This window comes from Coregonus clupeaformis, chromosome 8, assembly GCF_020615455.1.
Source record: "Coregonus clupeaformis isolate EN_2021a chromosome 8, ASM2061545v1, whole genome shotgun sequence".
Taxonomy (NCBI): Eukaryota; Metazoa; Chordata; class Actinopteri; order Salmoniformes; family Salmonidae; genus Coregonus; species Coregonus clupeaformis.
Genome location: NC_059199.1, coordinates 51928822 through 51953143, shown reverse-complemented (window position 1 = coordinate 51953143; position 24322 = coordinate 51928822). Strand labels below are relative to the sequence as shown.

The 24322-nt window shown below is 45.7% G+C and overlaps 1 protein-coding gene across 1 annotated transcript in view; it reads left to right on the top strand.

Moving 5' to 3' along the window:
* LOC121571923 (ubiquitin-conjugating enzyme E2 E2-like) overlaps positions 1-24322 on the top strand; it is a 65534-nt gene that overhangs the window by 27723 nt on the left and 13489 nt on the right. Inside the window, exons 4-6 of the mRNA XM_041883721.2 lie at positions 8193-8325; positions 10657-10804; positions 16064-16157. Of these exons, the coding sequence (XP_041739655.1) occupies positions 8193-8325; positions 10657-10804; positions 16064-16157 (375 nt within the window). The remainder of the gene's footprint in view (positions 1-8192; positions 8326-10656; positions 10805-16063; positions 16158-24322) is intronic.

Sequence of the window (24322 nt, the reverse complement as noted above, 5' to 3'; positions counted from 1 at the left end):
CCCAGGTTGACGTGCCAGATAAAGTGAAACCTGTAGCAGGAAGCCTCTACATTTTGTAGTTTTACCGTCAAAGCACTCCAGTAGGGCGAGGGTTCCCGCAGAAGTGGGTGATAGCCCAGGGACAGGTGGATTGGAGGCACTCGCCGCTCCCTGAGGTAGAACCGGAGCGCTGGGCAGATTATGCAGAGTTTGGAGCACTTCCTGCATGGTGGCGTTCAACTGGGCAAGCTGCTGCTGGTGCTGGTCGAGGCACTGGGAAACTCCTGCTGCATCCATTTTCGTTTGGTGTGTGATTCTGTGACGAGTACTCAGTATACGAAGAGGCAGGACGCAGAAATTAACAAGGTCAAAGTTTACTTAAACAATGACAAAGAGAATTAACAAAGATAGAGTACATGACACGAAGCAAAACAATCACACACAACATCCTACAGAACAGTCCAGGGCTAAATAGGGGTAGTGATGAGATGATGAGGTGTAGGTGCGCTGGAGTTGATTAGGGTGCATTGGGTTTCCATTCCAGTGTTGCCGAGGTGGTGCGCTCAGACCGGTGGCTCAGTAGACCGGCGAATCAGAGCGCCGGAGGGGAGCAACGGGAGGAGACGTGACAGAGCCTGTCCTCCTATAGCTCCTCCCACTAGCCTCCACTGGTGTAAACTGCAGAGTTACTTGATGTGTTGTTGCTCGACTGGAATGCTGACTGACTGCTACCCTCCTCTTTATCTCTCCGAGAGATAAGGCTCAGGCTCTCTCCATCTCTCCCTCGGTCTCTCCCTCAAAGAAGATTCAATCTAACGCTCTCAGTTTTTGAAGAAGATAAAGAAAAAAAGACGTTAAGATAAAAGCCATGACAGATAACACCAGGACTGGTATGATTTGGGACAAAAACAGGAACAGAAGTTAGCAGGAATCATGACTCTGGCCAAGGGCTCACAAGGCTGGCTTTGCTCTCACTGATGTGATGCTGCGTAGGAACACTTTTATGTCGTTTATACAATGGCTGTTTTTGGAAGTGTGTGTGTGAGATTGAAAGAGATATGGATTGCTATTGAGTCTCCTTGCAGAACAATGGTAGTTGTGGACCGAACATAAATAGTTTATAATACTGTACTCCTCAGATCAGTGTGTCTGTCTCTACACGTCCGCTCAACTCTAAACCCTAGTGACCCTGATCCACCCTGTCTGCCCCTCTCAGCCTCTAGCTGATCCTCACACTCAATAGTTAAGTAGGAGGTCAGACACACAGCTGTGCTCCCATTGATCTCTCTTCCTCTCAGACTGTGTGTGTGTGTGTTGACATAATCTTCTCTCTACTCTCTTTCTTCTTTCCCTCTCTCTCTCGCCGTCTTCCTCTGACTCCCGTTGTCCTCTCCTCTCTCTGCACTCTGTTTTATTGCTCACTGTTAGTGTTTTAACACCTACACAAGTCATGTTAATGAATTACCTATTCTGTGCAGTTATGGCAACATGAGAGGTTATCATCACTCAAGTGATCACCGGGGAAGCTTGTGAAGCAGGGTATTAACCTGGACTAGACTGAGAGCGTTGTGTCTTGTCTATTTATTTACAGAGCAGTGAAGTATTCAGTGAGTGATAATAGGCTACTGTAGCTAGGGAGTTGTTGCTGCATGTTTGTAAACATTACACAGAGGAGAGAGACAGAAATGGAGGGACGTAAACAGACTCTCTTTCCATATCATTCAGGTGAGGAGCAGGAGGAAAATAAGAAGCTTGTGACTGCACTGTGAGAGTTACCCGAAATCCTGATTAGGGGCCAGATTCAATCCGATTGTGCTTTGTCCACTATGCACATTTTAAAGGCAATGTTCCCATGTTTGCAAAGACCACATTCATGGTTAACACTGTATATGTTGGCTCAATGGGGAATTACCTTTAAATGTCTAGATCTTGTCATACCAAATAATTCACAAAGCAAATAGTTGATTTCCTCCCTTTCTGATGATATTCTCTCTTTATATGGGGGTAAGTTGAGTAAGCATGGGTGGGTGGGGTGTAGGCCTAATGCATTGCTTGCTGTCTGGCTGATACTATCAACAATATGTAACTAAAAAAGTTGTCACTTGATTTCCACATGATCTGTTTACAATAATTCATTTAATGGATGTGATATACAGTGCATTCGGAAAGTATTCAGACCCCTTGACTTTTTCCACATTTTGTTACTTTACAGCCTTATTCTAACATGGATTAAATTGTTTTTCCCCTAATCAATCTACACACAATACCCCATAATAACAAAGCAAAAACAGGTTTTTTGAAATGTTTGCAAATTTATTAAAAACAGAAATACCTTATTTACATAAGTATTCAGACCCTTTGCTATGAGACTCGAAATTGAGATCAGGTGCATCCTGTTTCCATTGATCATCCTTGAGATGTTTCTACAACTTGATTGGAGTCCACCTGTGGTAAATTCAATTCATTGGACACCCCTGTCTATATAAGGTCCCACAGTTGACAGTGCATGTCAGAGCAAAAACCAAGCCATGAGGTCGAAGGAATTGTCCGTAGAGCTCCGAGACAGGATTGTGTCGAGGTACAGAACTGGGGAAGGGAACCAAAACATTTCTGCAGCATTGAAGGTCCCCAAGAACACAGTGGCCTCCATCATTCTTAAATGGAAGAAGTTTGGAACCACCAAGACTCTTCCTAGAGCTGGCCGCCCAGCCAAACTGACCAATTGGGGGAGAAGGGCCTTGGTCAGAGAGGTGACCAAGAACCCGATGGTCACTCTGACAGAGCTCCAGTGTTCTTCTGTGGAGAAGGGATAACCTTTCAAAAGGACAACCATCACTACATCACTCCACCAATCAAGCCTTTATGGTAAAGTGGCCAGACTGAAGCCACTCCTTAGTAAAAGGCACATGACAGCCCGCTTGGAATTTGCCAAAAGGCACCTAAAGGACTCTCAGACCATGAGAAAGATTCTCTGGTCTGATGAAACCAAGATTGAACTCTTTGGCCTGAATGCCAAGCATCACCTCTGGAGAAATCCTGGCACCATCCCTACGGTGAAGCATGGTGTTGGCAGCATCATGTTGTGGGGATGTTTTTCAGCGGCAGGGACTGGGAGACTAGTCAGGATCGAGGGAAAGATGAATGGAGCAAAGTACAGAGAGATCCTTGATGAAAACCTGCTCCAGAGTGCTCAGGACCTCAGACTGGGTTGAAGGTTCACCTTCCAACAGGACAACGACCCTAAGCACACAGCCAAGACAATGCAGGAGTGGCTTCGGGACAAGTCTCTGAATGTCCTTGAGTGGCCCAGCCAGAGCCTGGACTTGAACTCGATCAAACATCTCTGGAGAGACCTGAAAATAGCTGTGCAGCGACACTCCCCATCCAACCTGACAGAGCTTGAGAGGATCTGCAGAGAAGAATGGGAGAAACTCCCTAAATACAGGTGTGCCAAGCTTGTAGCATCATACCCAAGAAGACTCGAGGCTTTAATTGCTGCCAAAGGTGCTTCAACCAAGTACGGAGTAAATGGTCTGAATACTTGGAAAATGTGACATTTCAAAAACCTGTTTTTGCTTTGTCATTATGGGGTGTTGTTTGTAGATTGATGAGGAACAAATGTAATTTAATCCATTTTAGAATAAGGCTGTAAAGTAACAAAAAGTGGAAAAACTCAAGGGGTCTGAATACTTTCGGAATACGCCTGTAAGTGTAAGTTATGAACCAAATTACAAACCATTGATGCATTACTATTAGCAATTCAGTATTTATTCCAATCATGGAACACACACAGTCACACACATACTCCAGGGGTGGGTTGCTAGGCGATGGGGCCTAAGACAATGGGGACACAATTGGTTTACCACTCATTGAAAGGTCAGAGGGCATCGGATCTTTCTTTCTCCCTTGTCTCTCTCTCGCTCTCTCACCCCATTCCTATCCCTTTTCTTACTCCCTCCTCCCAGCTTGCATGTTTCTCCTGATGAAACTGTGCATTGTGAGCATTTATCTGGCCAAACGAGCACACACAAAAACCAGTACCAAGCGGACACAGGCCTTTTAGCTGGAAGGAACAAAAGACTGAAAAGAGCTTTTCTGTCGGAGGGATTTGGGTATTTTCCCCTCTTTCTGAGCCTTTACTAGTGGAGTATTCCACGAGACCTCAAGCTGATGCTTTATTATGATGGAGACTCAATGACTGTGTTGCCGATTGTTCACTATAACAATCCTCTGTGTGTGTGCGTGTGTGCGTTTGTGCGTGCGTGCGCTGGTGACTGGTTACTTATGGTCCTCAGGAACCCCCTAGACCTGCTCTAACTGAAGCATTATCAAGGCATTGATGAGCACAATAAAAGACGATGTAATCAATTCACGTTGACCAGTCAATAATAACCACCTTGGTGGTTCTCTCTTTGATGATGATTGACATCACAGAGATCAGTGTAGTAACATGGAATCTGAGTAATGTAATTCCAATCAAAATTGATGTTTAATAGGTTAAACCAGGTCAAAGGTCATATGGCAACCACAGGGATGATTGTGGTTGAATCACAACTGGTCAGGTCACGGTTAATATTAAGGTTAATCTCCATTAATCAATGTGTTAGTGAAACAAGGTGAGAGAAGAGGAGAGGAGAGTGGTGTGGGGGGGGAGGATAGAGGAGAGGAGAGGGGAGGAGAGGAGAGTGGTCACTGACGTGTTTGGATTGGGTTGGCAATGTGTCTCTGTGCTGAGGTAGCTAGCTGGTGCAGTATCATCTATCCACAGGCAGGTATAATCCAGTTAGCCCATAATCTGGAATGGGAGGGATTAGCTTTCCATGGTGGAGTATAAGTACATGGTAATACTGCTGTACTCCCACAGTCTGTCTGTCTGTCTGCTGGTGTGTCATCCTCTCTCTCTCTCTCTCTTTCTCTCTCTCTCTCTCTTTCTCTCTCTTTCTCTCTTTCTCTCTTTCTCTGTCTCGCTCTCTCTTTCTCTCTCTTTCTCTCTTTCTCTGTCTCTCTCTCTCTCTCTCTTGCTCTCTCTTTCTCTCTTTCTCTCTTTCTCTGTCTCTCTCTCTTTCTCTCTCTGTCGCTCTCTCTCTCTGTCTCTCGCTCTTTCTCGCTCTTTCTCTCTCTCTCTCTTGCTCTCTCTTTCTCTCTCGCTCTCTCTGTCTCTCTCTCTTTCTCTCTCTCTCTTTCTCGCTCTCTCGCTCGCTCTCTCTGTCTCTCTCGCTTTCTCTCTCTCTCGGTCTCTCTCTCTGTCTCTCTCTCTGTCTCTCTCTCGCTCTCGCTCTCTCTCTTGCTCGCTCTCTAATATGGAGTTATGCAGGGTAAGCACTCAGAATATGCTCCTTAGTGATTTGTTGTTCCCTAGTGATTTGTTGACATCCATGCAATACCCTTGAGCATGAAAACATACAACACTTCACATATATAATGAGTCACTCCATGAAAGGGGAAAGGGGGATACCTAGTCAGTTCTACAACTGAATGCATTCAACTGAAATGTGTCTTCCGCATTTAACCCAACCCCTCTGAATCAGAGAGTTGCGGGGAATAGACTTGTAGGAAGTGTACTAGTGTAAGATATAGCTGAAGCTACTTTTAGATATGGGTATATATCCAATAAGCACACATCTCTTCTAAGTTCTAGGGTTGTGAGAACTGGAGTACAGCTGGCATACAGCTCACCATGCCTTCTGCTGCCTCGCATTCCCTCTCTCACACTCTCCCTCTCTCCCACACTACTACTAGTGTCTGTCTGGGACATCTCCTCTATCCACACTGCTACCAGTGTCTGTCTGGCACTTCTCCTCTATCCACATTGGTACCAGTGTCAGCCTAGGACATCTCCTCTATCCACACTGCTACCAGTGACAGTCTAAGACATCTCCTCTATCCACACTACTACTAGTGTCTGTCTGGGACATCTCCTCTATCGACACTGCTACTAGTGTTTGTCTGGGACATCTCCTCTATCCACACTGCTACCAGTGCCTGTCTGGGACTTCTCTATCCACAATGCTACCAGTGTCAGCCTAGGAAATCTCCTCTATCCACACTGCTACCAGTGTCTGTCTGGGACATCTCCTCTATCCACACTGCTACCAGTGTCTTTCTCTGACATCTCCTCTATCCACATTGCTACCAACGTCTGTCTGGGACATCTCCTCTATCTACACTGCTAGCAGCGTCTTACTGAACTCATCTCTGTAGTGAGGAAGCAGGCAGTGTCCAAACTCTGCAGACGTCTGTGATAGTTCCTGTTTCTTTGCATGTGATGCCCAGCTCCCGCCTGAGTAAAAATAGTTTTCAGGAAGAGCCGTGGGAGATGAGGGAGGATGGGTGAGGGAGGAAGAGTCGGGTGGGGGGGGGGTGGGGGGAGACTGTGTGATGGCGTGGGTGTGGGGGAGAAGGTAGGGAGGAGGGAGGGATGAGGAAGCCCTGGCAGAGGGAGTTGAAAAACAGAGAGGGAAAAGACTGTGTCTTAATGACACTAATATTACATCATCAACTGTCTCCGATGTCAGTGAGGCCTGTTTCTCCACCATTATGCTTTTATGCTTTTATGTGTGTGTTAGGCTTTTACTTCCCAGTACGGTGGCAGAGTGAGGACAGGTGATTAAACACATTGATGGAGTACAGTAGTTTGTTATGCTACTGGATAGGGAAACCAGTGGTTCCACAAGCCTGGGTTCGAAATGGGTGTCGCTGGTGGTGCTCTAAACATATCCAGATGCTGTCTGTAGCCTATAGACTTACTGTGGGAAGAGAGGGGAGAAAATCACTATTTTGGCCAACCATAAGAGGACTAGTAGAGAGTGCCATGTAAAACGTCTGTCTCAACCACCGATAGTGATGGGTTGATTTGCCCCACAAACATAGATCTTTCCTTAACCACTAAGTCATGTTGGGCAACAACGGCCTAGAGCGTGACCACGACCAGAACTATTTACTACTGCCAAGCTGTCTGTCTCCTGGAGCCACACCCTCTCTCCCTCTCATTATCCCCCCCTCTCTCTCTCTCTCTCTCGCCCTCCCTCTCCCCTCTCTCTCTCCCTCCCTCTCCCCTCCCCTCTCTCTCTCTCTCTCTCTCTCCCTGTCATTCTCCCCTCCCCTCTCTTTCTCCCTCCCTCTCCTCTCTCTCTTTCCCTCCCTCTCCCCTCCCCCCTCTCTCTCTCTCTCTCTCTCCCTCCCCTCTTTCTCTCCCTCCCTCTCCCCTCCCCTCTCTCTCTCCCTCTCATTCTCCCCTCCCCCTCTCTCTCTCGCACCCTCCTCCCGCCCTCACACTATTTACAGTATATCGACCAGAATGTGTCATCTCTAGCAAAAGAGAGAGAATTATCCTTTCTAAGCTTGTTTCCCACAATTCCTCACTGTCCAAACAGAGCTAGACAGAAAATACAGAGGCCTACCTCTTTACCACAGGCTACCATTTCACATGAATGGCTTTAGTGATACACTCACTCGCATTGCATTAATGGCTTCCCTCTCGCTCTCTTTCTCACTTTCTACTGCTTTGCCCCCCTCTCTCTCCCCATCTCTCCCTTTCCCTTTCTCTCTGTCTCTCTTCCAGCTGCTCTCTCTCTCCTTTAACCCCTCTCTCTCTCTCTACTTCTCTCTGCCTCTCTCTCTCGCTCCCACTCCCCCTCTTCTCTAAGTGATGAAAGTAAGAGTGCTATAAGACAACAGAGCGGTGTGTCTGGCTTTATTCCATTGGTAAAATAGGATTAGATTATCTGTCTTCTCCACTGTGTGTAGTAGGAGGCAATGTAACAATTAGGCTCTGCAGCAGCCAGCTGCTCTCGTCTACACTGTAGTTGTCATGTACTACAGGGAGAGCAATCTGCCACTGTGTGTCTGGGTGCGGCAATGAGAGAGAGAGCGAGAGAGAGAGAATCAATTCAGTCATCTGTGAATTGACATTGACCTTTTAGATAGATAACTGCTTACAAATGCTATCTCTCTTATTTACATGGGCACGTATCTGATAATGAATAAGGAGTTATACAGAATAGATTGAACAGCAGATTGGATGGTTGATAATAAGAGAGCGCTCCTTCAGGCTTCTACTTACCTCTCTCTCTCTCTCTCTATCTATCTTTCACAACATACAAACACACACTGCTGAATCAGGAATTGAGTTACAGGATTAAAATGTCATTTTCTGCTTTCTAAATACATTCTGTACACTGAATGTCTTCCTTTTTTCTTCTGTGCCCTTGCAGTGCAGGTCCAAAAGGAGACAACATCTATGAGTGGAGATCTACCATCCTGGGACCACCAGGCTCTGTATACGAGGGAGGAGTCTTCTTCCTAGATATCGCCTTCACACCTGACTATCCCTTCAAACCACCCAAGGTACACACATATACACACACAGACACAGACACACACACACACACACACACACGTATGCATGCTCAAACACACACACACGCACAAGCACACACACACACACACACTGGTATGTATGCTAGACTATTGCTTGCTCAGGAGCCCATGTTGACTGATTCTGTTTATTTGTATTTTTGAATTGGGCCTTGGGTTAGGCTTTCAGGGCTTGAAATACTGTAAATCTGCATGGCACCAGCTATTTTAGAGACAAACATTTACAAGTGCATCAATGGCGCCTCTGAAACACACAGACAAGTACATCTTTATTTTTAGCGTGTATTTAAGGATGTTTCCCATGCGTTCCATTCTATTTTTGAAATCATGAACACTGGGATATTTTAAAAATATATCTGGCTTGCCTTGGAGAAGATATTTTGAGAGCTGGAAGGTTTTGAAATAACTTTGGAGCACGTTGAGCAACAAAACAACGATTTTAAGAGAAGAAAATAAGAACTGACTGAGAGAGAAGCTGGTGAATACAGTCTCTTGGCTCTGTTCACTGGCGTACTGGACACCCCCGCAGCCCCCGCAAGGCGGGGAGGCCCACCAGCTCTGGGGACCCATGCGCCTGTCATTGATGTCTAATATCTTTTCTTTAATAAATCATTTTGACAGTAACCCTCCAAAAAGTCCTTCATAAACCGTTTTAATTTCCATATGTACTAGGAAGCTAAGTGTTTGTTTCTTGGGCTTCAGGAATGTGACTGAAAAAGTGAAAAAGAAAAAGGAAACTGATTGAAAGTATGAGGGGATATCAGTGAACAAATGCCGTGGTCAAGGCTACGACAGCGCCAGTGCAATGAATGGAGTTTACTCAGGTGTTCCAAAGCGCATATCAGACCGAGAGCCTAATGCTTCGTAGGTAGTTCTTTAGGAGTTTTAGTTTAGAAAACCATCTCTCAGCAGAAGCGACAGTTACAGGGATGGTAAAAACAGCTTGATTGCCGTAGCAACATCAGGGAAACTGGGCAGAAGAGAGTTGTGCTTCAAATACAGCAGTTCTGTAACATCTTTAATTGAGCCTCTCATTCTCCTTAATTGCCAGCCTCAACACGATACGGAAAGAGACTAACTGTATAGGAAGCTCTGGGGACAGAACGTCTGGATACTGGACAGTCAATAAATTGGCAGATGCAAACAGATTATCATTTTTAGCAGACAACAGTTCTTGAGGACATTAACAAAATAACTTGTTTGCGATTTCTTTCATACTGGTGAACTGGCGTTTTGAGTTATGTGGTTGCAATATCAACAGTCCCTTTTCTCTGGTATACTGTATCTTGGCATGCATCATTCAAGACTAAGTTTAAATTGTGTGCAGCGCAATGGACATATAATGCGCAATGTCTCAGGAAAGACTCTGGGTTAGCAATACTCAGTATAGAAAATAGTCGGGCCCGCAACCTGGACCTACTGGCTGTAGGGGCCCGGAATCCGACCTTATGGGGGGGTCCAGAGAATATGCGTTACGCCAGTGGCTCTGTTCTGTGTTATTATTGAGAAAATACTCTATGCAGGTGCGTTGGTTAGGGGTCGGCCCTGAGAGAGTTTAGTTTAGTGATTGCCTCAGGATGTGGGGCCTCTCACTGTCTGTCTGTCTCTCTCTATCTGCCCCCTTCTTTCCTCTTCTCTCTCTCTCCATCTGTCTCTTCCTTTCCTCTTCTCTCTCTCTCCATCTGTCTCTTCTTTTCCTCTTCTCTCTCTCTCCATCTGTCTCTTCCTTTCCTCTTCTCTCTCTCTCCATCTGTCTCTTCCTTTCCTCTTCTCTCTCTGCCCTCTGCTGACTGAGGATGAAAGAAAACATATCTGCTGCTCTGAGAGCCAGGCCTCCCGCTGTGTTGTTTTTACTGCCTGGCTGTGCACAGGGCTGCAGACACACACACACACACACACTCCTATAGCTGCTGTCTGAGAACAGGGTACACAAACACCACAGACTAGATTAGCAGATCCCCTCCACACCTTGGGATAGCCTGGGAGATTATGCCGTTTTTTTGGAGCACAGTTTCCACAAGCAGGCCAGCATGGTTAGTCACTCATAAAGTGATTGAGAGAGAGTGAGTCAGCTAGGGAGGTAGAGGGGGAGAGCGAGAGTGTGTTATCCCTCCCCTGTTCAGGCAGGCAGCCCAGAGGTCAGAGGTGGCTCCCTAATGATGTTTAGTCTCTTGTCTTCCTGATGTTTCATTCCGCTTCTTCTGTGTTACTGGTACAAAGAGATGCTCAGCACCCGAAGGACTGGAAAGAGTACATAAACCACAGGGTGCATTGATCTACAGAAACGTTGTTGTATCCTAGGTGACGTTCCGTACCAGGATCTACCACTGTAACATCAACAGTCAGGGTGTGATCTGTCTCGACATCCTGAAGGATAACTGGAGCCCCGCCCTTACCATCTCCAAGGTGCTGCTGTCCATCTGCTCCCTGCTCACTGACTGCAACCCTGGTGAGTGACATCCCAATCAACCAATCAGAGAGAGAGAGAGATTCTCTCTGAAAAATCTCTTGAAAAGATTCTCTCCGAAAAATCCTCTGCAGTATCATCAACAGCAGACTCCAACATTTCCTCAGTGAAAACAATGTCCTGAGCAAATGTCAAATTGGCTTCTTACCAAAATACTGTATGACAGACCACGTATACACCCTGCACACCATTATTGACAAACAAACAAACCCAAAGCAAAGTCTTCTCATGCTTTGTTGATTTCAAAAAAGCTTTTGACTCTATTTGGCATGAGGGTCTGCTATACAAATTGATGGAAAGCGGTGTTGGGGGGAAAACATGTACACAAACAACAGGTGTGCAGTTAAAATGGACAATAAACACACAGATTTCTTTCCTCAGGGCCGTGGGGTGAGACCGGGATTCAGTTTGAGCCCCACCCTCTTTAGCATATACAGTGAGCTCCAAAAGTATTGGGACAGTGACACATTCTTTTGTGCCCAATAGAAATGAATTGTAAATAAGGTATTGTGTCATTTTGGAGTCACTTTAGAATATGTCTAAACATTTCTAAATTAATGTGGATGCTACCATGATTACAGATAATCCTGAATTAATCGTGAATAATGATGAGTGAGAAAGTTAGATGCACACATATGTAATTTCTAAATGGTTCACCCGATATGGATGGAAATACCCTCAAATGAAAGCTGACAATCTGCACTTTAAGCTCATAGTCATTGTATCGTTTCAAATCCAAAGTGCTGGCGTACAGAGCTAAAACAACAACAAAATTGTCACTGTCCCAATACTTTTGGAGCTCACTGTATATCAATGAATTAGCGAAGGCACTAGAACAGTCTGCAACACCCGGCCTCACCTTACTGGACTCTGAAATCAAATGTCTACTGTTTGCAGATGATCTGGTGCTTCTGTCCCCAACCAAAGAGGGCCTAAAGCAGCACCTAGATGTTCTACACAGATTCTGTCAGACTTGGGCCCTGACAGTCAATCTCAGTAAGACAAAAATAATGGTGTTCCAAAAAAGGTCCAGTATCCAGGACAATAAATACAAATTCTATATAGACACCGTTGCCCTAAAGCACACAAAGAACTATACCTACCTCGGCCTAAACATCAACACCACAGGTAACTTCCACAAGGCTGTGAACAATCTAAGATACAAGGCAAGAAGGGCCTTCTACGCCATCAAAAGGAACATAAAACTAGACATCCCAATTAGGATCTGGCTAAAAATACTTCAATCAGTTATAGAGCCCATTGCCTTCTACAGTGAGGGAAAAAAGTATTTGATCCCCTGCTGATTTTGTATGTTTGCCCACTGACAAAGACATGATCAGTCTATAATTTTAATGGGAGGTTTATTTGAACAGTGAGAGACAGAATAACAACATAAAAATCCAGAAAAACGTATGTCAAAAATGTTATAAATTGATTTGCATTTTAGTGAGGGAAATAAGTATTTGACCCCTCTGCAAAACATGACTTAGTACTTGGTGGCAAAACCCTTGTTGGCAATCACAGAGGTCAGACGTTTCTTGTAGTTGGCCACCAGGTTTGCACACATCTCAGGAGGGATTTTGTCCCGCTCCTCTTTGCAGATCTTCTCCAAGTCATTAAGGTTTCAAGGCTGATGTTTGGCAACTCGAACCTTCAGCTCCCTCCACAGATTTTCTATGGGATTAAGGTCTGGAGACTGGCTAGGCCACTCCAGGACCTTAATGTGCTTCTTCTTGAGCCACTCCTTTGTTGCCTTGGACGTGTGTTTTGGGTCATTGTCATGCTGGAATACCCATCCACGACCCATTTTCAATGCCCTGGCTGAGGGAAGGAGGTTCTCACCCAAGATTTGATGGTACATGGCCCCGTCCATCGTCCCTTTGATGCGGTGAAGTTGTCCTGTCCCCTTAGCAGGAAACCCCCCCCCAAAGCATAATGTTTCCACCTCCATGTTTGACGGTGGGGATGGTGTTCTTGGGGTCATAGGCAGCATTCCTCCTCCTACAAACACGGCGAGTTGAGTTGATGCCAAAGAGCTCAATTTTGGTCTCATCTGACCACAACACTTTCACCCAGTTCTCCTCTGAATCATTCAGATGTTCATTGGCAAATTTCAGATGGCCCTGTATATGTGCTTTCTTTAGCAGGGGGACCTTGCGGGCGCTGCAGGATTTCAGTCCTTCACGTTGTAGTGTGTTACCAATTGTTTTCTTGGTGACTATGGTCCCAGCTGCCTTGAGATCATTGATAAGATCCTCTCGTGTAGTTCTGGGCTGATTCCTCACCGTTCTCATGATCATTGCAACTCCACGAGGTGAGATCTTGCATGGAGCCTCAGGCCGAGGGAGATTGACAGTTCTTTTGTGTTTCTTCCATTTGCGAATATTCGCACCAACTGTTGTCACCTTCTCACCAAGCTGCTTGGCGATGGTCTTGTAGCCCATTCCAGCCTTGTGTAGGTCTAGAAGGATTACTTTATACTATTCCAGGTATTCCTTAAAGAGGTAGGGTTTCAAGTGTCTCCGGAAGGTGGTCAGTGACTCCGCTGTCCTGGCGTCGTGGGGGAGCTTGTTCCACCATTGGGGTGCCAGAGCAGCAAATAGCTTTGACTGGGCTGAGCGGGAACTGTGCTTCCATAGAGGTAGGGGAGCTAGCAGGCCAGAGGTGGATGAACGCAGTGCCCTCGTTTGGGTGTAGGGTCTGATCAGAGCCTGAAGGTAAGGAGGTGCCGTTCCCCTCACAGCTCCGTAGGCAAGCACCATGGTCTTGTAGTAGATGCGAGCCTCAACTGGAAGCCAGTGGAGTGTGCGGAGGAGCGGGGTGACATGAGAGAACTTGGGAAGGTCGAACACCAGACGGGCTGCAGCGTTCTGGATAAGTTGTAGGGGTTTAATGGCACAGGCAGGGAGCCCAGCCAACAGCGAGGTGCAGTAATCCAGACGGGAGATGACAAGTGCCTGGATTAGTGCCTGTGTAAGGTAGGGTCGTACTCTGCGAATGTTGTAGAGCATGAACCTACAGGATCGGGTCACCGCTTTGATGTTAGCGGAGAACGACAGGGTGTTGTCCAGGGTCACGCCAATGTTCTTTGCACTCTGGGAGGAGGACACAATGGAGTTGTCAACCGTGATGGCGAGATCATGGAGCGGGCAGTCCTTCCCCGGGAGGAAGAGCAGCTCCGTCTTGCCGAGATTCAACTTGAGGTGGTGATCCGACATCCACACTGATATGTCTGCCAGACATGCAAAGATGCGATTCGCCACCTGGTTATCAGAAGGGGGAAAGGAGAAAATTAATTGTGTGTGGTCTGCGTAGTAATGATAGGAGAGACCATGTGAGGATATGACAGAGCCAAGTGACTTGGTGTATAGAGAGAATAGGAGAGGGCCTAGAACTGAGCCCTGGGGGACACCAGTGGTGAGAGCACGTGGTGCGGAGACAGATTCTCGCCACGCCACCTGGTAGGAGCGACCTGTCAGGTAGGACGTTATCCAAGAGTGAGCAGCGCCGGAGATGCCCAACACGGAGAGGGTGGAGAGGAGGATCTGATGGTTCACAGTATCAAAGGCAGCGGATAGGTCTAGAAGGATAAGAGCAGAGGAGAGATTATTATTATTATTATTATTATTATTATTATATAGTTAGCTTTAGCAGTGCGGAGAGCCTCCGTGACACAGAGAAGAGCAGTCTCAGTTGAATTACCAGTCTTGAAACCTGACTGGTTTGGATCAAGAAGGTCATTCTGAGAGAGATAGCAGGAGAGTTGGCTAGAGACGGCACGCTGAAGAGTTTTGGAGAGAAAAGAAAGAAGGGATACTGGTCTGTAGTTGTTGACATCGGCGGGATCGAGTGTAGGTTTTTTGAGGAGGGGTGCAACTCTCGCTCTCTTGAAGACGGAAGGGACATGGCCAGCGGTCAAGGATGAGTTGATGAGCGAGGTGAGGTAAGGGAGAAGATCTCCGGAAATGGTCTGGAGAAGAGAGGAGGGGATAGGGTCAAGCGGGCAGGTTGTTTGGCGGCCGGCCGTCACAAGTCGCAAGATTTCATCTGGAGAGAGAGGGGAGAAAGAAGTCAAAGCATAGTAATAATAATAATAATAATATGCCATTTAGCAGACGCTTTTATCCAAAGCGACTTACAGTCGTGCGTGCATAAATTTTTGTGTATGGGTGGTCCCGGGGATCGAACCCACTACCTTGGCGTTACAAGCGCCGTGCTCTACCAGCTGAGCTACAGAGGACCACAGAGGACCAGCATAGGGTAGGGGTAGGGCATAGGGTAGGGCAGTGTGAGTAGGACAGGGCAATCGCTCAAACCTTCTCATTATTTCCCCCCCTCCCCCAGTCCCCATTCCCCCGTGGCCCCCTTCTCCCCAGGCCCCCTCCCCCATGCCCCCTCCCCCCATGGCCCCCTCTCCCCCTCCAGGCCCCCTCCCCCCGTGGCCCCATCCCCCCCAGACTCCCTCCCACAGTGCATAGTGGGTTTGGAGCACTTGTTGTTGCTGTGGGCCCTGAGTCTAAATGCCCTCCCCACTGCCTCCCCGTGACCAACTCCCCCTTCTCCCCTTCTCTCCCCTGAAGGTGTCTTTATTAATGCGGTAGTAGGGATCTAGAGGATCAATGGGATATTATGGGATATAGTTCATTAAAGAAGGAGAGCGCAGAATGACAGTTAATTAACCCTCGCAGGCGTAATAATTGTATAATTCCTGGCTGCCTGGGTTGGGGTGCCACAAGGAGACCCTGTACGGGGCTCTGTAGCTCTAGTGTGTTTTCACCCCCAACCTGAGCCTTGCTCTGCTGGGGCTCCGGCCCCACTGCTGCTCACCCAACCTGCACATGGAGCTCGGCTGGGGGGCTGCTATTTGAATGATTCTGAATGTTGCACCTCCCTGAATACACCCCAGGTCAGAGTGTCACTGTGATGTGCTGTAAAGGGAATATGTCTCTGTCATCGTGCTTCACCCTCCTGTCCTGTAGTACTAGATAAGCCTGCTGTGAACACTTGATTTAGATCTCTCTATGTCATATAATTATGGAGTATCCTACTTCAGATAAACAAGGCTTGGCAAATTTGGTTTTTTAAATGTGGGTTGTTAAAGGCTATAAAATCACAGTTAATGGTAGAAAATAGTGTATTTATCTAAATAGTTGGGGCGACAGTTTATCTGACAAACACACAATGGATGTGATTTAATGGTGGTTAAAATACTCTAATCTATGTTGTTCTCCCTCCTCACAGCTGACCCTCTGGTAGGAAGCATCGCCACCCAGTACACAACCAACAGACCAGAGCACGACAGGATAGCCAAACAGTGGACCAAGAGATACGCCACATAGACTGACATCAAGGACCTCCACCATCCCTCTCTAACCCACCTCCGCCACGCAAAATCTGTTGAGCACACCGATCCCTCGCCCCTCCGCCCCTAGACTGGTCCCAGATCGTTTGTGGTATATAGTCAACTCCTATGGTCATTGCATGCCAAACAATGAATCAATGGCATGTATGGCATGAAAATGACTAGCTACTTGCCCCTCTCTCTGAGCCCCAAATCTGTGGAAGCATATTCACCTGACCTGATCCCCCCTCCTCATAACAGGTGGCTGGTGGCACCTTAATTGGGGAGGATGGGCTCATAGTAATGGCTGGAACGGAGTAAATAGAATGGTATCAAATGCATCAAACCCATGGGTTCCATGTGTTTTAATACCATTCCATTTACACCATTCCAGATATTATTATAAGCCGTCCGCCCCTCACCAGCCTCCTGTGCTCCTTACACCTTCAGTTCACCCCCCCTCCACCCCCCCACTCCCCCTCCTCTGAGAACATGAACTTGATCGCTTCTTTTTTTTATACAAAGAGTATATTGGGATTTTTTTCCCCAATACACTGAATGTTGATATGGTCATGAAAAGCTTTAATACTGTTATTATTGTTGTTATTGTTTGTTGTTGTTATTATTATTACTTTGTTTGTTATCTGCATTATCATCCTAGGCCCTTTTTATGTGATTGATGAAAAATGCATTCTATTCTCGAGCATTCTATTCCATGCTTTCTAGAGCCCATGCATTAAAGACTCATGCATTCTAGAGTCCATGCATTCTAGATACATTCTATTGAGACAGTCCATGCTGAGAGTTTTTGTTTCAAGAGGTCATCTTCAATTAGAGCCTGTCTGCAGAATTAATGTTTACAGATGCAGAGTGGATTAATAATTATGATTAATAATTTGTTGTTATTATTTTTCTGCCCTAAGAAGGTATTGCCATGACAGTAAGGCTGTCTGGATCTGTGTGTAACTAGTCTTGCTGCTCACCTCCTGTGGTGCTAGTCAGCTGGCAGTTGTTTGCTATACATTTGCCTTGTGAGAATACATACTTATTGAATACTCAATTAAACACTGGTTGTAATGTTAACTCTGGTTCGGCTAATCTGTTGCTAATGTGCTCACTGTTTGTCCTATTCACTGGGTTAACGGTGGGGGATTTCAATGCATAATCTATCATATTTACTGCTGTTCTATGGTCATTAAAATATTAATATTATACACCCATTTTAGATGATTTATGTTATTTTCTCATGTCACATTTTAAAGCTCCACTGTCATGAACATTTCCTTTTTATGATCAGTGATGAAAGTTAAAGCTACTGTTTGTTCAAGTTCAAAACGCTCATCTTGTCTCGTGTCTATTCATGAGAAGTTTAAAAGCTCTTTGATAGCTGGCTGGCTGCCTCAAATACAGAGCTCTATTGAAGGATCTACTGCACGCACACACACAAACACTGAAACACACAAACACAGTTCCCACATACAGATGCCCTTAGAATGATTCTACAGTTCCGACTAGTAAAACTACCCCAGTTTAGTTCCTGACATTCCAGTCCCAAAATGTAGGACCCCCCTGCAACGGAATAGAACATCTGGATGCATGTCTTCACTAATATGTTGCAGGTTTTCATGAAAGGATCCAGTCTGTCTGTGGAACAGCACCTGGAATACTGAACCCTGTGCAGCCTTGGCATTCCAAATGAACCAAATGAAATGTTTGGTTTTGTGCAAATTATTTATTAGTTAAGAGTTAATTCATTATTAATTAGACAGCAATGCTGCTTCTTATTGCTAATTATGACAATGGCCTCTCAGTCATTGTAGGCCTATTCCAACATGAACAAGCACCACATCCTCCCTCTTGCACATGGATTGCTCATCCCTCGCTAGAGAGACTGTAGCAGCATTAGTGGTGAGAAGAGAACTGATCCAGGTTGAATTAGTATAATCATTGCCTTTTCACAGATAGTGTGGACAGGAGTGGAGTCAGGCCTTAACATTCTGTGTTCTGCTGCTGTAAATGATTTGGTGTAGGTTGGATCCTAATTCTTATCAGGCAAAGAGAAGCGGCAAAGTGGAGAGACACCAGCGGAGGGATGCAATTATTGTTGACAGGCAGGGAACGGAAGTGGGACGTGGACCTCTACCTCCCCCATCTCTACCCCACAGTGAGAAGAAGAAAGATTATTGTTTTTGGTGCAAAGCCTCACAACCTCACTGGTTCTCTTCCTCAACCCCCAGCTTGTCCTAAGAGAGCAGGGCAGGGGTGAATGGTTGGTAAAGACGTAACGTGTCTCTAAAAAACAATTGAAATGGAGAGGTCAGTGCAAGACAATACCACTTAAAGTCTAATATCTAAACCTCTTTTCTGAGAGGCTGGCTGCCGGTATGGTGTGTTCTTCTTCCTTTGAGGACAGTAAATCCCTCAGGTTGATGGTGTTGGTCAATGGGTTAAGGTTAGGCTCAATCAGACCCTCTGACTGGAGAGGTTGACTGTTTGCCCTGTAGCCTGCTGAACTCAAATTAACCCTTTTAAGACCAATATTGGTAATGAATACATTCAAAATGCAGCTCAATGGACTTTGTTTTGACTGCCATCATCATTTACATTTACATCATTTAGCAGACGCTCTTATCCAGAGCGACTTACAAATTGGTGCATTCAACTTATGATAACCAGTGGGACAACCACTTGTTTCTTTTTTTTATGGGTGGGGGAGGGGGTAGAAGGATTACTTTATACTATTCCAGGTATTCACATTGAAGAAGCCATCCCATGTGGTGAAGCAACTACACCAGGTGAGTTCTGAGTGTATAAAGCAGTATCCTACATGTACCTGCAAGTTAGCCTCTTCCACTAGGTTATCCATTAGCCTACATGGTCCATTGCTACCTGCAATAAGAGGATGCAAGCCAATTTTGCAGGAATACTTTGACATGCAGGAAACTTCATGAAGCCTAATATGACCATCATAAAGAAGAGATAATAACATCTTATCTCTCTGTGTCACCCTCTGCTGATTATTGGGAGTGTAGGTTGACCACTTTTTCATGATGTATTGATAACATTATATATACTGTATGTATCCACAATGGTCAGAATCAGCTCACACCTTTCTGTTGTCCCCCTTTCCAATTTTAGAGCGGTGCTCAGCTAGCTCTCTCAATTTGACATTGTCATCGAGTGTGCCCAACCGAGACGGAATCCATTGCCCAGGATAACTCGAGCTTCGTCTGCTACTGCCTCTGCTTTTGCACCCACACTTCCGCTCCGCGAGAGGCAGAAGACACGCGTCCAGGCGACGGAGGCACTCACAGACACAAAGAAAGGTGGGCCTATCTAACACTAAATGCTTTTAAAATATCGAGAAATATGTATCCATATTGTATTGTTTGGCGCGTCTGAGGGGTCGACATTTGGATCTCCACAGTGGATAGATTCTAGCCGTTGGGGTTGAAATTGAGGAAAATGGTCTGTCCTAAAGACTGGACTGAGATCAGCTTTAGTTGCCTATCGAGGGATAAAGATGCCATTATAAAATCTAATTGTAAAACACATTGGCTTCGGTCTACAGATTCAACTAGTTTGGCAAACATGTTAGGCATATTTTCTTATGTGTGTTTGATTGAAGAACATCTGATTTCAAAGTGAAAGTTTCATCAAGTCAGTGAATGCTCAGTGGGAATGAAGAATGAGGTAGGTTTCCTAAACGAATGCGACATCGCCCAATCAATTTTAGGCTACTTGGGCTATTTAATCAATTGAGGAAATGAAGCTATAGGCTACCCCCTCGTCGTTCTTATTTGGCTGTAATGAAATGTAACCATTTCGCAATAAGAGCTGAGTGTGTTCCTTTGTTGTAGCACAACCCAGCTAAAATAACGCTTCAGTGCAAACATTAATTTGAGGTCAGTAGGCTGATCTGTTAGAGCGTTATGAAAAAATGGGGGTAATGGTTTGACGATAAGCAGGATAAATTCATATTGAATTGTGTGTGTAAACCTATGAACACGTCGTTGGTTGGAGCCTAACAACAGTTAGGCTAAAGGTCGCATTGATGGCGCTGGTTATTGATCGCCTACATTGAATATTTGCAGTGCAGTTGAACTGGGGGGGGATCTTAGGTGTGTTTGTTGTTTTTCTGTAGCCTGAATGTTTATTTTTGTTTTTGTCTGTACAGATCGGTATGTCGGATGAGGATTCGCGTGCCAGCATTAGTTCTTCTTCCTCAACTCATCAGCAGTTAGAAAAAAACACGCCTAAGAAACGAGAAGAAAGCAAAGCCAGCATGAACAAGACTTCCAAGCTCCTCTCCACCAGCGCCAAAAGGTAAGGCTGATTGTGGCTGTCAAAGAAAGGCAATGTTTCACTGAGTTTATATTTTGTAATACCGTGGCTCATTCGCCGCCACTGTTGTTACAATATATCGTCTTATCATTGACTGGCGCATGTCACTATAGTGTTTCATTTACAGTGGACCATTTTCTGAATTCGGTTCTGTTTAGATAAATATGAACTTTCGAATAATGTTTCTAATGTTTTATTTTAACCGTTTTTAATATGTTCTTAACCATCTAAGTGTATTTTTGTATTTTTTGCATTTTTAGTCATTTAGCAGACGCTCTTATCCAGAGCGATTTACAGGAGCAATTAGGGTTAAGTGCCTTGCTCAAGGGCACATCGACAGATTTGTCACCTAGTCGGCTCGGGGATTAGAACCAGCGACCTTTCGGTTACTGGCACAAAGCTCTTAACCACTACGCTACCTGCCGCCCCTTAGTGCACAGTTGTCAAACTGGAAATAGCCTATGATTCAATGGATGACTAACTTATTTGCATATTAACTTTAAGTGTTTATTGTGGTAAGAGGAAATCAAAACATATCTGGCACAATGCGGTCTATGTATAGTTATATTTGTCCTCATCCTGTTTTACTAGCTGCCTTGATCCTTTGGTAAAATTATCCTTCTGGATATTTTGAGTGTCTGCCATGACAATGTATCTTGTTCCCTATTATTAATCTTCTGTAAGAATCAAGACCATGTGAGTAATCATTTTCATTTTTGTGCATTATTTCAGAATTCAGAAGGAGTTGGCAGACATTACTTTGGATCCCCCACCGAACTGCAGGTAGGCATGTGTGTGTCGCATGTGAGACATGATGCACACAGTTCTTCTGACATGCATCCTGGAAGGCCAGTAAAGTGGTAGAGAAGAGATGTGCTACACACACACACACACACACACACACACTCTAGAGACAGGAGATATACAAGCAGTTCCTTGTCATGTGTTAATTAACCTCAAAGGCCACTGAGGGAGTTAATCTCTGTATGTATATGTTCAATGAGGTCAGAATTTACGCTCTGCTGCTGACAAGGTGCTGTGCTGCAGTCAGTCTACACTTGCCAGTCTACACTCGCTTAGGGAACTGTGGGTCATGATGATCCTGTCTAGACCTTGAGACCGAGCTGATTACATGTTGGAGCAGCTCTCCAGACCACAAGTTGGACACACACACACACACCAGTTCCAAAACAGACATTTAGCTATCTGATGACCCTGGCATATGACTGCTATGGATTTGGCAGAGGCTGGCTCACTCAACATGTCTGAGAGAGTAATGACATGTTTTGAGCCAGGAGCTTTATACTCTGCATCTGAAAAAGACCATGAAGGAAGGAATCCTATTTGACTGACTATAGTCATTCCATCCATAGGTGGGCTTTGTGTGGCCTGCTCTAGTCTAGTCTAGTGGTGCTGCTGTGGTATTGGGAAGAGGAAGGAGCTCTGGTTAATCCAGAGGGATTATGGGGGTTTATAACCACATCACCACGCGTGGGCCAGATGCTTGGAACCCACTTGCCCATGGGAGAGCGAGAGTGGGCTTTGGGGGGATGACCCAGTGAATTATGTTCCAACCAGAGACAGTCTGTTGCCACCTCAGTGACCTGACTGGTGGACTGACCAGACCTGGTGGTTGTCATAGAACGGAAGTAATTCAGTGAACCACGCTTGTGTGATGAGTCGCTTTGCCTGAGACCCGAAGACTTACATTAGCTCCCTGAGCTAATGCTTAGGCTTTAGCTCCGCAGGCTAGCACAGTCTTATGGCTTGGAGTAGGAGACCTGGGTTCGAACCCAGTTGTCAGAAGAACTGTCAATGATGAGTCTAGGCCTCCAGAATGGCACAGTGGTTTAAGGAACTGCATCGCAGTGCTTGAGGCGTCACTACAGACCCGGGTTCAATCCCGGGCTGTGTTGCAGCCGGCCGCGACCAGGAGACCCATGAGGTGGCGCACAATTGGCACAGTGTCGTCCGGCACAGTGCCGCTGAAACGATCGCCAGTTGTACGGTTTCCTCTGATACATTGGTGCGGCTGGCTTCCGGGTTAAGCGAGCAGTGTGTCAAGAAGCAGTGCGGCTTGGCAGGGTCATGTTTCGGAGGACGCATGGTTCTCGACCTTCGCCTCTCCCGAGTCCATACGGGAGTTGCAGCGATGGGACAAGACTGTAACTACCAATTGAATATCACAAAATTGGGGGTAAAAAGTGTATGTAACTTCTCACTGTGTATGTAAACACACTGGTTGTGTTCTCTATGCTCTCTTTACTAAGTAGCTGAAAAGGGGAGTTTTTTTGTACATCTCTATATTTTGTATGCTTCATTGAACACAGTCTGTTAATTTGGGTATGAATAGAGAGGAGGCTAGGCCAGGGAGCTAGGCCGATGCCTTGCAGATGTGTGCTGGATTACTCATTGATGAATCTGTCTGTGCTGTGTTTCTGATGAACACCATTATGCCCTTAACACACTTGAGATGGGCCAAGCTGTACTGCACTGGCCTGGTATCCACCATAATTGCTGGAGCCATGATGCAAATGACAATGTGAAAAGAAAAGATCTGAGCCAGCCCGGTATGCCTACAGTGCAGATAGTGTGAAAAGGGCATTTGTGGCCTTGGATCTATCTTTAGATGCACCATACGTTCTTTGCATGAGGCAATTAGAAAATGTTTTTGTCAGTAGTTTTCATTAACCTGTCAGTAAGTCGGTTTCCCTGAACTGGATGTTTTCTGCCATAGCAAGCATGTCATGTTTTCTGGCCACTACATGGCAAGTTCCTCAGATGCCATTCATCAAAAACGAATTATACTTGACACGGAGAATGCCACACACACACCCCAGCCTTATTTTATTTTTAAACGGTCTTGTCATAGTGCAAACATCACACACTCATTTCCTTCCCCCTCACTTGCTTTCTCACTCACCTTCATTGGTTTTCCTTAGCTTGCTCTTTGGCTATTGCTCCCTTGCACTTAAATTTTTTTCTAGCACGTTTTCCTTACTTTGACAAACACACTCTCGATCTCCCTTTCTCCCTCCCTGTCCCTCCCTTCAGGATGTAGCCTCTGGGTGTCCGGCCTTGCGGTGGCGTCTCGCTGAATTCCTGACATTCTCAGAGTTAGGGCTCATGACAGTAATTGAACATTGAAAGCTTGTACAGTGTGTGTGTGTGTAACTGCACTGTGATAGTGGTCCCCAAATGTTGTTGTTGTTATTTTACAGGTTCAGCCATAGTAGTACGGTGCCCCTGGAGCAAATTTAGGTTAAGTGTCTTGCTCAAGGGCACATAGACAGCTGTTTCACCTTGTTGGCTTGGGTATTCGAGCCAGTGACCTTTCGGTTACTGGCCCAACGCTCTAACCGCCAGGCTACCTGCCGCCCTAAGCTTACAGTACCTGGTATTCTCAGGCAGTCTTCCATCCAAGTACTAACCAGGCCCGACCCTGCTTACCTTCCTAGATCAGATGAGATCGGAAAACAGTGGGTTTCAATTTTACTCACCCCCCTCACTGTGTAGCCCCAGCATTGACTGCTGGCTAATGAGTGTTCTGTGTTTGTGCTTCTAAAGGTGTTTTCACTTCAGGAAGCGGGCCAGTAGTTATTGTAAGCCATTTGAGGTGCTTGTGATTCTTTGTTTCCTCCCTCTAGTCTACTCTGAGCTAATGTTTAGAGGGAGAGATTGAGAGCCAAGGATTTTTTTTCTCCTTATCTTAACCCAAAATAGTGTGTTACTGTTCCAGTGTTGGAGCTGTTGTATGTGTGACTGTGATGGCTGCCGTAAGGTGTGTTTGATTGCTGCCAAGGTCTCTGTAAAGC